This window comes from Pelodiscus sinensis, chromosome 27, assembly GCF_052426305.1.
Source record: "Pelodiscus sinensis isolate ZL-2025 chromosome 27, ASM5242630v1, whole genome shotgun sequence".
In the NCBI taxonomy this organism is placed as follows: domain Eukaryota; kingdom Metazoa; phylum Chordata; order Testudines; family Trionychidae; genus Pelodiscus; species Pelodiscus sinensis.
Genome location: NC_143078.1, coordinates 14,395,058 through 14,409,793, shown reverse-complemented (window position 1 = coordinate 14,409,793; position 14,736 = coordinate 14,395,058). Strand labels below are relative to the sequence as shown.

At 65.7% G+C, this 14,736-nt stretch overlaps 1 protein-coding gene across 10 annotated transcripts in view; it reads left to right on the top strand.

The window, feature by feature from the left end:
• NAV1 (neuron navigator 1) overlaps window positions 1-14,736 on the top strand; it is a 227,319-nt gene that overhangs the window by 201,827 nt on the left and 10,756 nt on the right. For 8 of the 10 annotated variants that reach the window (XM_075910183.2, XM_075910185.2, XM_075910182.2 and 5 more), the window contains 13 exons: window positions 615-1,308; window positions 2,210-2,653; window positions 2,997-3,038; window positions 3,659-3,807; window positions 4,411-4,581; window positions 5,391-5,443; window positions 5,688-5,711; window positions 5,821-5,898; window positions 6,642-6,725; window positions 8,079-8,190; window positions 9,219-9,340; window positions 13,944-14,140; window positions 14,445-14,616. In XM_075910183.2, coding sequence (XP_075766298.2) covers window positions 615-1,308; window positions 2,210-2,653; window positions 2,997-3,038; window positions 3,659-3,807; window positions 4,411-4,581; window positions 5,391-5,443; window positions 5,688-5,711; window positions 5,821-5,898; window positions 6,642-6,725; window positions 8,079-8,190; window positions 9,219-9,340; window positions 13,944-14,140; window positions 14,445-14,616 — 2,342 coding nt within the window. The remainder of the gene's footprint in view (window positions 1-614; window positions 1,309-2,209; window positions 2,654-2,996; window positions 3,039-3,658; window positions 3,808-4,410; window positions 4,582-5,390; window positions 5,444-5,687; window positions 5,712-5,820; window positions 5,899-6,641; window positions 6,726-8,078; window positions 8,191-9,218; window positions 9,341-13,943; window positions 14,141-14,444; window positions 14,617-14,736) is intronic. The other 2 variants (XM_089773600.1, XM_089773596.1) reach the window with 1 other exon arrangement.

The window sequence follows — 14,736 nt, the reverse complement described above, 5'->3', positions numbered from 1 at the left end:
GTGTATTCCCTGCCTCGGGCTCAGCCATTCCCCGGGGCCTGCTGTGCCTCCCTCCCGTGGGCAAGAACAACAGAACAGGGCATGTGCCGGCTCTGCTGCGCATGGGGAGTGTAAATCTTCAGTGTGGCCCAGTGGCCATGCCCCTGGCCCGGCTGCAGCCTTCTGCTCTGGGGGACTTGGTGCCCTGCCAGCGTGGTGTGATACGGGGCTGGTTTTGCTTGGCACTTGTGCACAGAGTGCCGTGTTGAACGGCCTGGTTGCCTCTTCCAGCATGGCCCTGTGGAAAGAGACCTGGGTTCTCTTCCTGGCTGCGGTGACTAACTGGTCCCTCTGTGCCTCAGTTTCCCCATTGGCCAAGTAGGGACGGCCATCGCGGCCTCCTTGGTAAAGCACAGTGGTTGAGAAGTGCCGCGTAAGAACCGGGGCTTGTTAGATGATTCTCCTCACATCTGGTCCTTGGAACAGGCACTTTCAACGTAGGTGGCGGCCAGGCTGGCTGCAGAGTAGCTCCTTGGTGGGGTGAAGTTTCTTAGGCACAGGAGCCTGCTCTGTGCTGGGGGAGTCCAGTTCCAAGCCCCTCTGTAGCTTGTGACCTCGTTTCTCTGCTCCTCCAGGCAAGCCGGAGGCCAAAGCCACGGACAAGAGCAAGCTGGCGGTGAAGAACGCGGGCCTGCAGCGCTCTTCCTCCGATGCTGGCCGGGATCGGCTCGGGGATGCCAAGAAGCCTCCCTCGGGGCTCACCCGGCCCTCCACCTCCGGCTCCTTCGGCTACAAGAAGCCGCCTCCCGCCACCGGCACAGCTACTGTGATGCAGGCAGGCGGCTCGGCCACGCTCGGCAAGATCCAGAAGAGCTCCGGCATCCCCGTCAAACCCATCAATGGGAGGAAAACCAGCCTGGACGTCTCCAACGCCGGCGAGCCCGGCTTCCTGGCCCCCGGGGCTCGCTCCAACATCCAGTACCGGAGCCTGCCGCGGCCGGCCAAATCCAGCTCCATGAGCGTGACGGGCGGGCGTGGCGGGACCCGGCCGGTGAGCAGCAGCATCGACCCCAGCCTCCTGAGCACCAAGCAAGGGGGCATCTCGGTGTCCCGGCTCAAGGAGCCCTCCAAGATCGGCGCGAGCCGGAGCACGCCTGCCCCAGTGAACCAGACGGACCGCGAGAAGGAGAAAGCCAAAGCCAAGGCCGTGGCCCTGGACTCCGAGTGCGTCTCGCTGAAGAGCATCGGCTCCCCCGAAAGCACCCCCAAGGCCCAAGCCAGCCACCCGCCTCCTGCCAAAGTGGTCGAGCTGCCCCCTACGCCACTCAGGTAGGAGCCCGGGAAATCTCACTTCTGCAGGGCTCTTCCCTCTGGGCTTGTCAGACGTTTTCCTTTTAAACTGGCTTCCCGTGCAAACCCTGTACAGTTCAATATTTGCCACAAGGCCTCTTGGAAGTTGTAGTTCAGTCATCTCCTGTCCCCATTCTTGCGTATGGGTTGGGTGCCCCAGCTGGACTCCAACTCCCATGATGCATTGTGACCAGGGTCTCCCATGAGGCATGTGTCTTCTCTCTCTCCAAGAGGTGAGACTGAAGTGCATCATGGGATATGTAGTCCAACCTGGGAGTCTCAAATCATGGAGAATGGGAATACGCAGCAAACTACCACTCCCATGAGGCATTGGGGCAATCTTTCCAAGTAAAATATTCTTGGCTTTCCGCTGAGATTTGTCCACATTCAAAATTGCGGCTGGAAAATGGAAGTTTCTTGGGGGGAGACTTTTTTACCAGTTCAACCTGCCCCGCCCTGCTCTTCCCTTCTGGGTACGTGACAAAGGGACCTGACACCCAACGGGTCAGATCCCCAGGCTCGGCCATGGGCACTGACCCGATGGTGCTTGGCGCAGTTTGCTATTGGCTGATCCCAGCTGCCTGGCCCTAACCAGCAGCCCTACAGAAACACCCAGCGCACGCAGCCTGGGGCCGGTGAGCGCCCACGGGAGTGGGGGTGAAACTAGAGACATCTCTAACGTCAGGGCAAGGCGAGTGCCTTGTTTTAATCCCTCTCCCTGAGGGTCGGTCAGGTCTCAGCTGTAGGGCTGGGCCCCCACACTGCCAGTGCAGGGGGGGAGCCCCCGGGGGCGGGGGAAGGCCCTGTCAGGCAGCCAGATGAACAGCTGAGCTTCCTCCCCTCTGCGGGCTCAGCCTCTCTCGGTTCTATGCTCCCACAGGGCGCCCGCCAAGAGCTACGTGAAGCCCCCTTCCCTGGCCAATTTGGACAAGGTCAACTCCAACAGCCTGGACCTGCCCTCCGCCAGCGAGCTGCCCCCGCCCCACGCCAGCAAGCGGCAGGACCTGCACGTGGGCACCGGGCACCTCCCACCCTGCTTCACCCCCAGCCCTGCCCCCATCCTCAACATCAACTCCGCCAGCTTCTCCCAGGGCCTGGAGCTCATGAGCGGGTTCAGCGTCCCCAAGGAGGGCAGGATGTACCCCAAGCTCTCAGGCCTGCACCGCAGCATGGAGTCCCTGCAGATGCCAATCAGCCTGCCCAGTGCCTTTCCTGGGGGCAGCGCCACCGCCCCTGCCCCCGACGCCGCCCCTTCTGTCGGCACAGAGGAGGAGACCAACGAGCCAGGCTGGACCGGCAGCCCCAGAACTGCACATCTGGACAGGTGCCGCCGGAGGAGGGGGGCACGTGGGCAGGAACCGGGGCCTGGCTATCTGGGGATGGGTTTCCAGAGCCTCCTGGCTATATTGGGGGTCACAGAACCCCAGTCCCCATCACCCTGCCCTTGGGGCACCTGGCAGCCTTGGTGTGGGCAGCTTTGTGAGGTCAGAGTCCCCTCCGCCCCCTGGGGAAGCTGGTTCCAGTCCTGCCCCCCGCTTTGGTACCTGCTTCCAGGGAAGCCAGCAGCCCGGCCTGCCCCCCGGCTGGGCATTGCCCCACACCCATCCCGGCAACTCCCCCTCCCCCGCCCCCAGCCAACCGTGACTCGTGTGTCTCTCCGTCCCCAGCACCAGCCGCGACCGGAACACGCTGCCCAAGAAGGGGCTGAGGTAAGTGCCCCGGCCGTCCCTGAGGGGCCTCCCAGCCACGGGCAACAGGGTACTAGGCCTCCATTAGCGCTGGGAGCCTGTGGCCACGGGAGGCTAAGGGACTTGCCCAAGGCCCCTATGACACTTCAGGGAACTGACCCTGGGTTTCCTAGACTAGTGCTAGGCCTGCCCCTTGCCCTGAAAGCCCCACTGCCCAGAGCCCCTGGGAGCAAGGGCAGAATATTGCCCTCTGAGCAGGCAGGGCCTTCGGGAATTCCGCTGCCACGTGGAACCACCGCCCTTGTGTGGCCTCCGTGTGCTGTCCCGGGAAGCAGGATGTGCCTCAGGGCTGGAGGCGGGGGGGGGGGGGGATCTTGCTACACCACCCCCTTGGAACGCGGGATACTGCGGAGACAGGCAACCCCCCCCCCCCCCGTTGGGTTTGTCACAGCCTTGCGGAGCAAGAGGGGGACCCAGCCCCAGTGGGCGCCAGGCTCTAGCTGGGGACCCAGTTACCCAGTCTGGCCCCGTGTCGCCTCGTGGCTTTGCCTTGGCGGGAGCAATGGCCCTTTGGCACTTGCCCTGGCTGGGGCCAGCGGGCGAGAGGTGCCACCGTGCCGATCTCTCCCTCGCCCTGGCAGGTACCAGCTCCAGTCCCAAGAGGAGACCAAGGAGCGGCGACACTCCCACACGATCGGCGGGCTCCCGGAGTCGGACGACCCCTCGGAGCTGCCCTCCCCTGCTGCCCTCTCCGTGGCCTTGGCCGGGAAAGGCCCGCTTACCAATATCGGTCAGTTTCCCGTGGCCGCCTTGGGGCCACACCCCCTGTGGGTGTAAATCGGCGCATGGAAAGCTGAGTCCCTGGCGCTCTGCCCGTCTGCAGCGCCCGAGGGGCACAGCCTGGCCTGTGTGCCCCCAGCGAGCGGAGCTGGCTTGGCCCATGGAAACGAGGGGCAGGGAACACCCGCCAAGTGCCGGCCCCAGCCCCTCCGGCTGGCCAGGACGCTGCTAAGCTGGTGGCCTCTGGCGCCCGCCCTCGGCTTGCTCTCTGGCAGCCGCTGCACCAAGGCGGTGGGGTCGCTCAGGCCGGGGCTGCCGGCAGGGGAGTCTCAGGCTTGCACTAACTTAGCCCCAGTGGGGCGGAGGGTGAGCGGGACTCCCAGGGCAAGGGAGGGGGGAGGCAAACTTGGATTTACCGGCCGGCTAAGCAGGGATGTGTCCGCTCGTGTCTCGCCATCCTGACCGAGCTGAGACGCTAGCCCAGTGTGGGACACCACTCCCCCCTCCCCCCCCCCCACACCCGCCATGGCCTCAGGCCCCTCTGCGCCCCACCCTCCGGCTGCTTCGCTCCGCTGGGCCCCGGCCCGCTGCTGACCCTGCCTCCTCCCTGCAGTGAGCCCCACCTCGGCCGCCGCGCCGCGGATCACCCGCTCCAACAGCATCCCCACCCACGACTCCGCCTTCGAGCTCTACAGCACCTCCCAGACGGGCAGCACCCTCTCCCTGGCAGACCGGCCCAAGGGCATGATCCGCTCGGGCTCCTTCCGGGACCCCACGGACGACGGTGAGGCTCCGGTCTCCGACCTGGGGTAGCATGGCTCCCTCCCTCCCACCCCCCGGGCGTCCTGCTCGCAGCCCTGGGGCAGCGGTGTGCTCCGATCCTTGGCACCCAAACATCCCCTGCTGCGGGGGGGAAGGGTAGGACCACTCCTGCTGGCTAGCGAGCCGGAGGGGTCAAGCATCTCTCCCCCAGTGAGCAACGGCTGCTGCGGCTGCTCCCAAGGCCAGGTTCCTGGGGGGAGGATCCTTCACGGCTCTCCGTGGGGGGGCTGGGAACCTAGCCCTTGTGCCCCCCGATGAGCAGACGGATGCGGACGCTGCTGGGACCCACCTGGCACGTTGCTGTGGGGATGGCGCTGCTGATGGCCTCGCACGAGGGCCTCGCACGCGAGCCAGGGAAGGAGGATTTGGGCCGAATCTCGTAGGCTCAGCCTGGAGGGAGACGGAGCCGCCACGGGCCAGGCGTGGGGCTGGGAGTCAAGCCATTCCTGGCTGGGCTTCTCTGTCACCTGGGGCCAGGCCCGCTCCGTGCCTCAGTTTCCCCATGTGTAGAACGGGGTGGTGACGCTGAGCCGGCTCTCGGCAGGGTGGGGAGGGGCGTGAGGGTGGGCAGGCCCTGCTCAGGGGGTCTCTACAGCAGCGTGAGCTTGGCTGGGCGGTGCTGCCCGGAACCTGCCCCCTGCCTTACCCCTCCCCTCCCCATTCATCCCCGGCTGTGGCGTCCCACGGAACCCTCCGACAAAGCTGGCGCTCGCCCCCTTTTCCCGGTGCCTCGGGGGGCCCTGGGACTCAGGCCTGTTTGTTCTGTTGCAGTTCACGGATCGGTGCTGTCCCTGGCCTCCAGCGCGTCCTCTACCTACTCCTCAGTAAGAGCTCCCCCCGCCCGTCCCCCGCTCTCTGCATGTCCGGGGGGGGCGCCCACGGGCCTTACGGAGGTGGGCGGAGCGAGCTGCTGGCTGGGCGGCCTTGTGGGAGGAGCCCCGGGGGGGTTTCCGTTCTGTGCACGTCTCTGAGCCCCAGCCTCTACCTGTCTGCCCCTCACTCCCCCCCCCCCCCTCCTAACGCTGGCCTCTGTCTGTCTCTCCTTCCTGCTGCGCCGCGCTCTGCCAGGCGGAGGAGAGGATGCAGTCCGAGGTACGGTGAGACCCCGTGTCTCCGCTCGCCCCCACCGCCTGCCCCTGGCCCCCGAGGGGGGGAGCGCCCGGCCCCGCCGTGATCCCCTCCTGCCTTCTCTCTCCCCCAGCAAATCCGCAAGCTGCGCCGGGAGCTGGAGTCCTCCCAGGAGAAGGTGGCAACCCTCACGTCCCAGCTGTCCGCCAACGTGAGTCCAGCCCCGGTCGCCTGGGATGGGGGCAGTCCCAGGGTGCCCGGGCGCAGGGCCGTGGCGGAGGGGGCAGGCAGGGCTGAGATGCAGAGGCCAGGCTGCAGGGACAGGAGCCGGAGGAGGGAGGCAGAGGAGATGGATCGGGAGCAGTGCAGTGGGGGCCAGGAAGGTGCCCATTACGACAGCCCTCCCTGCTCTGCTTTGGGTGGGGGGTCGCACCAGGCGCCGGGCACGCCCCTGCCTTACTCGCTGCACACAGGACGCCAGCCCGGGAAGGCTCCACACACCGGGTGGCAGGGGGGCTCCGAGCGCAGCTGCTCTGGCCTGTGGGGTCAGGACCGCAGGGGTCAGAGCAGCCAGCCCCAGGGCGGGCACCGAGCTGGAAAGCCTCCCAGCCCCACGCAGCCTAGGGGCACCCTCCCACAAGGGCCACGTGCTCAGGCACCTCCCCACCCCGGCCATGGCACCTCCCCTAGACTCGGTGGGTCTGCGTTCCCTCCGCGCCCGGCCCCCTTTGCTGGGGGAGCCTCCTCCCCACTACGGCTCTGCGGCCGCTCTGTGCGCTGGGCGTGCCAGGGCTCTGGGCAGGGCAGGCAGCAAAGCAGCGTGCTGGGAGGTGTTGGGGAATGCCGCATGCCTGCTCCCCCACATGGGCACTTGTGGGGCCGGCTGGGGGCTCCCCCGGCAGCTGGGCTCCCCGCCGTGCTCTGAGCGCAACGCCCTCTCCTGTTACCTTTCAGGCAAACCTCGTGGCGGCCTTCGAGCAGAGCCTGGTGAACATGACGTCCCGGCTGCGCCAGCTGGCGGAGACAGCGGAAGAGAAGGTGGGTGCTGTGCAGGGAGAGCTGGGCAGCTGGCGGGGCGCCGGGCAGCAGGTGTTGGCACCCCCCAAGCTGCAGGGCTGGGGGATAGACCTTGGCACTGTCAGCCAGTGTTCCCTCTAACTTTTTCTATCCATGGGTGGAATAAATTTTGTTCTGCGCACCAAGTTGTGCATTTGTGCACCACCTCTAGAAACACATGCTGCCAGCTGGGGGAGCTCTGCTAATCAGCTGGGTGCCATTTCAGTCTCTCCTGGGTGGCCGCCCAAGCCCACTGCTTCCAGGGAACACTGCAGTCAGCTCCCTGGGAATCTCATCTCCCCAAAGAGCACCCACCCCATGGGCCCGCTGGCACTTGGTTCAGGAGCAGGCCCGCGCACCACAGTGCCCCAGCCAGCCTACTAGAAACAGCTGCGGTTGATGGGAAAACCTCTTATGGATATGAAACGGCTTCCATATGAGGCGAGATTAGAAAGACTGGGACTTTTCAGCTTAGAAAAGAGGAGACAAAGAGGGGATACGATAGAGGTTTATAAAATTACGCCCAGTGTGGTGAAAGTAAATAAAGAAATGCTATTTATTCTCATAACACAAGACTTGGGGGTCACCAAATGAAATGAATAGGCAGCAGGTTTACAAAGAACAAAAGGAAGTATTTTTCCACTCAATGGATAGTTAACCTGTGGAACTCCTTGCCAGAGGATGTTGTAAAGTCCTGGCTTTCAACAGGGTTCAAAAAAGCACTAGATACATTCATGGAGGTTCGGTCCATTAATAGCTGTTAGCCACGGTGGGCAGGGATGGTGTGACATGGGGGGGGTCACGTGATGAGTCCCTCTTCTGGTCACTCCCTCTGGGACACCTGGCACTGCCCACAGTGGGCAGACAGGACAGTGGGCTGGATGGACCTTTGGTCTGACCCAGCCTGGCCGTTCTGATGTTCCTGGGGACAGAGCCTGTTATGTCCTCACCAGAGCCTGGCTGTGCCTCGGGCTGATCCTGGGGGAGCTCGTGTCCTGGGGGCCGACTGGAGACCACATCTGTCCCCACACGTAACACCCTCACTCGTCCCTGCTGGGCCTGGCCTTCTCCTCTTGGGTCCCTGGCTCTGGGCCAGCCCGGGCCGTGGGCTGCCCTGCTGTCATCCCGGGCAGTGACAGGACCTGCCTTTCCCCTTGGGCACCCTGCAGGACGCTGGCTATGAGCCCTGGGGCTGGTAGCCGCCGGGCCCTCAGCAAGGCGCTGGCATGTGTCCTGGCTGGGGGAGAGGTGCTTGCTGCGCGCAGAGGTTCGCGATAGGCGAGGGGTCCCGGGATCTCCGGCCAAGGGGTATCCATCGTGTGCTGCTTCCGCCAGGACACGGAGCTGCTGGACCTGCGGGAGACCATTGACTTCCTGAAGAAGAAGAACTCAGAGGCCCAAGCTGTGATCCAAGGGGCTCTGAACGGGACTGACGTCACGCCCAAAGGTGAGCCAGGGGCCGGGCTGCTGTGGGGCCAGCGCCAGGCCTGTAATCTGGCCCCTGGGCTACGTGCTCCTCCCGGCAGGGGATCCAGAGCCGCCCCGGGCCAGGGAAGAAAGGAGAGGTTCTGCCTTGTGTTTTCTCCAAGGGAGAACTCTCCTGCCCCAGCGTGGAACAGCCTCTCCCACCTCTGCAGCCACGGGGAGCCCTGGCGCGTGTCGGATCCGTATCCCGCTCGCCTGGGCCTCGGGCGCTTGGTGCAATATGCCTGCGTGCCTCTTTCCAGCCCGGGGAGGAGAGAGTCACACTGAGCCAGAGGAGCATTGGCCTGCAACCCGAGCACCCGGTGTGGTCTGCCAGCATCTCCTGTGGCAGCGAGATGCTGGACCAAGAGGGGCTTGTCAGTTACAGAGGGTGTAAATGGCAACACCAAAGCCAGGACTTGCAGTGCGCTGAGGGGGCTGAGCCCCCTTGGATTCCTGTGGCAGCCCAGCGCCAAAATAACCGGGGAACTCTCCCCCAGGTTCTGGGGCTGAGCGTTTGAAGCGCCGCGTCTAACTCGTACAGCCTGGGGGCAGGACTTTCCAGGGAACCCAGGCCCTTTGCTGCAGGAATCGCAGCTCTTGTCCCACGTGTGTTTCTAGCTCCTCTGGTGCTTTAAAAGCCGGAGCCAAGTGTAACTGACGCAGATCTGCCTGCCTGAGTCTGCCGAGAGCCTGAACCAATAGCTTGGCTTGTGTGCTGCCCTCATTCCCCACCGTGGCAGTCTGGTCCTTCCCCTCTACCCCCCCAAATTAAAAAGAATGCTCTAGACCCAGGTGAGGTGGGGTGGGGGAAACTGTCTCGGAGCACAGACCTGCCCGAGGGGAAGATGAGGCCCCTCCAGCGGCACTAGCCGAGCGGGAAGCGAAGTCCAGGGAAGCGCTATGGAGAACGCTCTCTGCCAGGGAGCAGAGCAGGGTGGATGGTGCAGGGGGCTCTCTGCCAGCCCGCAGGGTCTCAGCCTCTCTCTGTCGTCTCCCCGCGGGCCCCAGAGCTGCGCATCAAGAGGCAGAACTCCTCCGACAGCATCTCCAGCCTCAACAGCATCACCAGCCACTCCAGCATCGGCAGCGGCAAGGATGCCGACGCCAAGAAGAAGAAGAAGAAGAGCTGGGTAGGTCGGCGGGGGGAGCTCGCGGCAGGGGCTGGCCAGGGCGCGGCGCTCCTAGCGCACAGGATGCCCCTGCGGCGGGGGCTGGGTCCTTGGGGCCCCAGGTCAGCACCTCGCTGCCTGCCCCGGGGGGGCACCGCATGCCGGGCCTGCCTCTCGGAAGTGCTCTGCTGGCTCCGGATCTCAGGGCCAAGCTGCTGGCTGGGCAAAGCTCCCAGCCCACCCAAGGAGCTCTCCGCCCTGTTCCAGTAATTGTGCCCCATCCTGACCTGGTCTCCCTTCCCCTCCATCCCCCACTGGAGCAGCCTGGAGAGGTGCGCTTGGCCAGGGCAGGGACTAGCCTGGCAGCCCCCCGTGCCAGGACTCCCCACGGGGGTCGCTCAGGTAGCAGGGAAGGGCTGGCCTGGTCGGGGGGGGGGGGCCCAGCCGTGCTCTGGCTCCAGCAGCGGGGTGCAGGCAGAGCTCTGGGCTGAGCGTGTGATTAAGTCTCTTGCTTTGTTTTGTTCTTTCTCCCCCCCACGCTGACCCCAACCCTTTTTTTCTAGGTGTATGAGGTAAGTCTCATGCCTTTCCCTCCGCCCCCTCGTCCCCCGTGTTCTGCCCCCCGCCCAGGGCGATGCTCATGAACCCAAGCATTCCATCCATCCACCTGGGACCACGGTCCTGCGCCGCGCAGGCTGGCTCAGGCTCGCTCCTCAGCCCCCAGCAGGCTCTGGCCAAGGGGAGGTGGGCTCGTGGGCCTGCATTGTCCCAGGAGGCCCTGGAAACTTGGTACCTGAATTTGCCTTTGCCTTTGGGCCTGCTCCTCAGAGAGGCAGAACGTCTCGGCCATGAGCCGTGGGGCTGAGGGCAGCAGTGTCTGGGCCAGGCTCTCTAGCCGGGGAAATGCAGGAAGTCAGCCTGCCGAGTCCGAACCGGGAGCCCTGCAAAGCAGGCACCCCCGCTGGCTAGTCACACTGCAGGCCGGCCTCCTCGGGGTGAGACGCGAGTCCCGAGGGAGCCCAAGCGTCCTGAACCCGGGTCGGCCCCTGTGGGAGGCCTTCTGCTGCCGCTGGCCAGGCCAGGAACACCCCAGAAACGCTCCCTCCCGTCCCCGAAACCACCTGCCCTTCCAGGCCTCTGCGGACCTCGTACAGGTAGCACCAACCCCGAGTCCTGGGCGTGTTCCCCGCGCGCTCACTGAGCTGGCAGGCAACAGGACGGGAGGACGCGGTTCTCTGAGTCCTTCGTGTGCTCCACTCCAAAGGAGCCTGGGGGGGAGCGAGGCGACCCTGTGAGAGGAGACCCTGTGGGTGGGGCCCGACCCTCTGGGGGAGACCCTGTGGGTGGGGCCCGACCCTCTGGGGCTGCGGGAGACCCTGTGGGTGGGGCCCAACCCTCTGGGGCTGCAGGCAGGTCACGATCCGCTCTGGTGCCAGGCTTGCATTGCAGCCTGCTCAGAGTGTCCTGTACCCCATAGTCACAGATTTGTGCAGGCTGCAAGCTCAGGCCCTAAGTCAGGGTAGAGTCCCCCATCTCTCCGTGGGCTGACTGGCTCCGGGGAGGGCAAAGGCCGTCCTTGGCGGGAACTGCAATGCGCAGTGGGAGCCAGGTACATGTTGCACAGCCCAGCCCCCCAATCCTGGGAAAGAGCCCGCAGAGACTGTGCTGTATTTAAGGGAGCCCCCAACCCGCCAGTCGAACTACATCTCCCATGATGCACTGCGGCCACGCAGTTGCCACAATGCAAAGCGAGATATAGGCATCTACTTCCCCTTCAGCTGGGGGACGCTGGACACCCCCACCTCCGCCCTAAGCCCCACTTCACTTCCTCCCACCCCAGCTACGCCCCTTCACTGCCTCCATTTCCCCTCAAGCCCTGGTTCCTGCCCCGCCTAGGGTTGCCAGATACTTTAAAAAATATATAAAACGTGTCGGGGGAAAAAATTGGGTGAGCAAAAAAAAAAAAAGTCACCTGCGCCTTTAAATCCCCGGACATCTGACACCCTTCGCCCCTCCTCTTCCTGCCCCATCGCCTCCCCTGCCCTCCTGGAGCTTCAGAACAGTTCACTGGCTCCAGGAGCCCTGGGAGGGTGGGGGCGGAGTGGATCAGCAGCTGTGTAGCCAGAGACCATGCATCATGGGGCTTGTAGTCCAGCTGGGGCTCCCAGGCCACGAAGGGCGGAGGCGCATGAGGCAGCATTTCAGAGTCGAAATATTTCAGTCCCAGACTTCTGATTTCCTCCCCTCCAAAATGCCCCATTTTCGGCAGGCAGCCTCCCCCCCAGCCAGGTTGTCCGCCCTGCCTCGCCCGCCAGCCCTGGCTGCTGGCCCAACCCGGCTGTGCAAGTGCCCAGCTTTGCATTGGCTCTGAGGGGAGCAGACAAATCCTGCACTTCCCAGGAAGGGCCTGGCCCACACACGTCTGTCAGGCGCGCTGCAGAGCCAGGGCCCAAAGGGCAGCAGGCCGACCACCAGTCCCATGACATGGCCCCTGGGGCTGCCCCCGCGATGCCCGGGGGGGGGGGGGGGGGCTGGCGCTGTGCAGTCCTTGTGAAAGCCGCGCCCTGTGCGGATGAGGTCTGGGGTTGGGGTGGCACCGCGAGGGAGGCAGCCGGCACCCCCATTTCAGTCACCTCCCCATCCCCGCCCCGGTCGGTCGGTGTCTGTGTCGTACGCCCCGCTGTGTGCATGCTGCATGCTCCTTCCCGCATGCCCATCGGGCCTGTCCCGGCTTAGCACCCTGCTCTCCTTGCTAGGGAGGCTCTTGCAGCGCTGGGCCCGGGCCGCGAGCCCTCTCAGCCCTCGCCGTCTGGGGCGGGGTTCCAGGCACTTGGGTTGGGTCCCCCACAGGAGCAGCTCCCTTGAGTCCAGCGGGACGGGTGTGAGCCTTGCAGGAGGGGGCGCTGGGCGTCAGAGCAGAGGACGTGTGCTCGTCACCCGCCTGGCCTGGCCGAACAGACTCGCCTGCAGGGACCAGGGCTGTGCTCTCTGGCCCTTACACCCGCTGCCCGGCACGGCACAGCCACGCTGGGCTCTAGGGGAGTGGGACGGCCCACGCCCACCACCGTGCCGTGTCCCGGCCAGGCTGTCCCCTGCCCCTGCGCAGTGGAACAGGCCACCCGGGCCAGCCCCTTCGGAGAGGGGCAGCTCCAGCCCTCGGCAGCCAATCCTCTTCCGCGGGCGTAGCTCGGGGACGGTGATTGGCTGGTAATGAGTTTCCCAAAGAACACTGGGCTGGGGCATCTTGCATCAGGGGCCCAAGGCTGATCTCCCGTCTGCACCCCGGCTGTTGGCAGCTGTCCCAGGGCAGGCAGCCTGCGCAGTCACCAGCCCGCTGGGCCTCCCGTAGGGCGGAAGGGTGGAGACCGCGCTCCCTCCCCCCGCAAGCACAGCGCTCTCCCCACTAGCCCACGCTGCCCTCCCACCGCAGGGAGGGGGCCCCAGAAGTGGGTTTGGATCTCACGGCTCCTTCATATCCGAGTGCCCAAAGGAGGGCTGGGCCAAGGTCTCCCGTGGTGGGACACCCCTAAACCCGCAGGGTCCCACAGGGCTGGGCGTGTCCCGGGACGCCTCCTGGTACGGAGGAGCTGGCCCGCAGGGAACGTATCCGCCCCCGCTGCCAGGGCCTGCCCGTGGGACCTGGCCCCGCTGCCCCTGGAGCGCAACGCAGACGGGCCTCCAGCACCGGGCACCGCCCCGCCTGGCGAGCGCCGCGCTTGCCTCTGCTGCTCCTTGCTTGGTTGTGCCCCCGGGTCGCGGCGCGCGGAGGGACCTGCCCGTGGAGAGGGGGTGGCTTCCCGGCTTTTCTCCTTCTTGGTAGCAGGGTTTCGAAGGTGCAGGGCTGAGCTCGCTTTGCATCCATCGCCCCCTCTCCCGGCTGGGTTCAGGGGCGGTGCCATGGGCTCCGTGTGGGGCTGGGCACGGGGGCGGAGCCAAGAGGCTGCCGTGGGTGTCTCCCGAAAGCCACTCGCCGGCAGGGTTCCTCCATCTGGGGTTACGACCACCATGTGCGGTACCCGGGCCCCCATCCGCACAGCTCTTCAGGCTCCTCCCTCCTGTTGATTTTGCTGCAGCTGAGGTCTGAAGCAGCAAGGGAGGTGGGGGTCTGAGCAGCAGCAGCGGATGCCGGAGCATGGGGGGCATCCTGCCGTGGCACTTGGGTCCAGGGACCCCAGTATGTGCAGCTGGCCCTGAGGGGTAGAGTCCCCTCGCCCCTGGTGGGGAGGAGTAGCCAGAGGAGGCCGCGGCGGCAGGACCGAACGCTGCTAACCGCGGGCCTGGGGTCGGGTGCTGGGCAAGGTGGAGTGACTCCTGCGTTCTACCCAGGCGCAAAGGGCTGCCCCATACCGCCTGGTCGGCCTGCCCTAGGGCCAGCCCCACAGTGCGCTTCCGGGGAGGGCGGGTGGAGCAGTCGCCGTATGCGCTGGCAGGTCCAGGGACATCCAGCGGAAGGGCTGGGGGAGAACCCAAGACCGAGCTCTCCCTGCCCGGTGGCTGTGGCATCGGTCCCGGAGCCGAGAGTGCCGCTGGCCGGAGCCGGGGTCGGGATGGGGGCAGCGTCTGGTGTCCGAGCTGGGGTGATGCGAGGTTTAACCCTTCCGGGCCCCATGCCTCTCTCCTGCAGCTCCGGAGCTCGTTCAACAAGGCCTTCAGCATCAAGAAGGGCCCCAAGTCGGCCTCCTCCTACTCGGACATCGAGGAGATCGCCACCCCCGACTCCTCCGCCCCGTCCTCCCCCAAGCTGCAGCACGGCTCCGCAGAGACCGCCTCGCCCTCCATCAAGTCCTCCAACTCCTCCTCCGTGGGCATCGACGCCACCGAGTAAGGGCGGGCTCCGGCCCTGGGGGTTCAGTGTCCTTAGCCGGCGCTGCTGCTCCTGCTGGATTGCTGGCGGGGGGTGGAGGAGCCCGCTTGGCTGTCCCTGCTGTCGAGTGGGCACGGGGCCACCATAGAGCTGGAAGAGACCTCAGGGGGTCATCTGGTCCAGCCCCCTGCCTAAGGCAGGACCAGTCCCTGGCTGCTGCCTGGACCCTGCAGTGGGCTCTGGGGAGAAACCAGGGTCGCACCTCGTGCCAGCCCCACCCAGCGGAACTGACTGTCCCTCGCCTCCCCCTCCGGGGTGCAGGCTCTTCCAGGCCAACGAGGAGGAGGAGGAGGAGGAGCCGGAGAAGAAGGAGGTCTCGGAGCTGCGCTCAGAGCTGTGGGAGAAGGAGATGAAACTGACCGACATCCGGCTGGAGGCTCTGAACTCCGCCCACCAGCTGGACCAGCTGCGCGAGACCATGCACAACATGCAGGTGAGGGCCCCGCCACGGGCCACGGAGCCACGGACCCACCACAGAGGGGCCTGGCGCGCCGGCCCTGGCCTCTTCCCCCTGGCCTGCCTCTGCCGGTCGTCCCAGCCGTCTGCCTGGTGG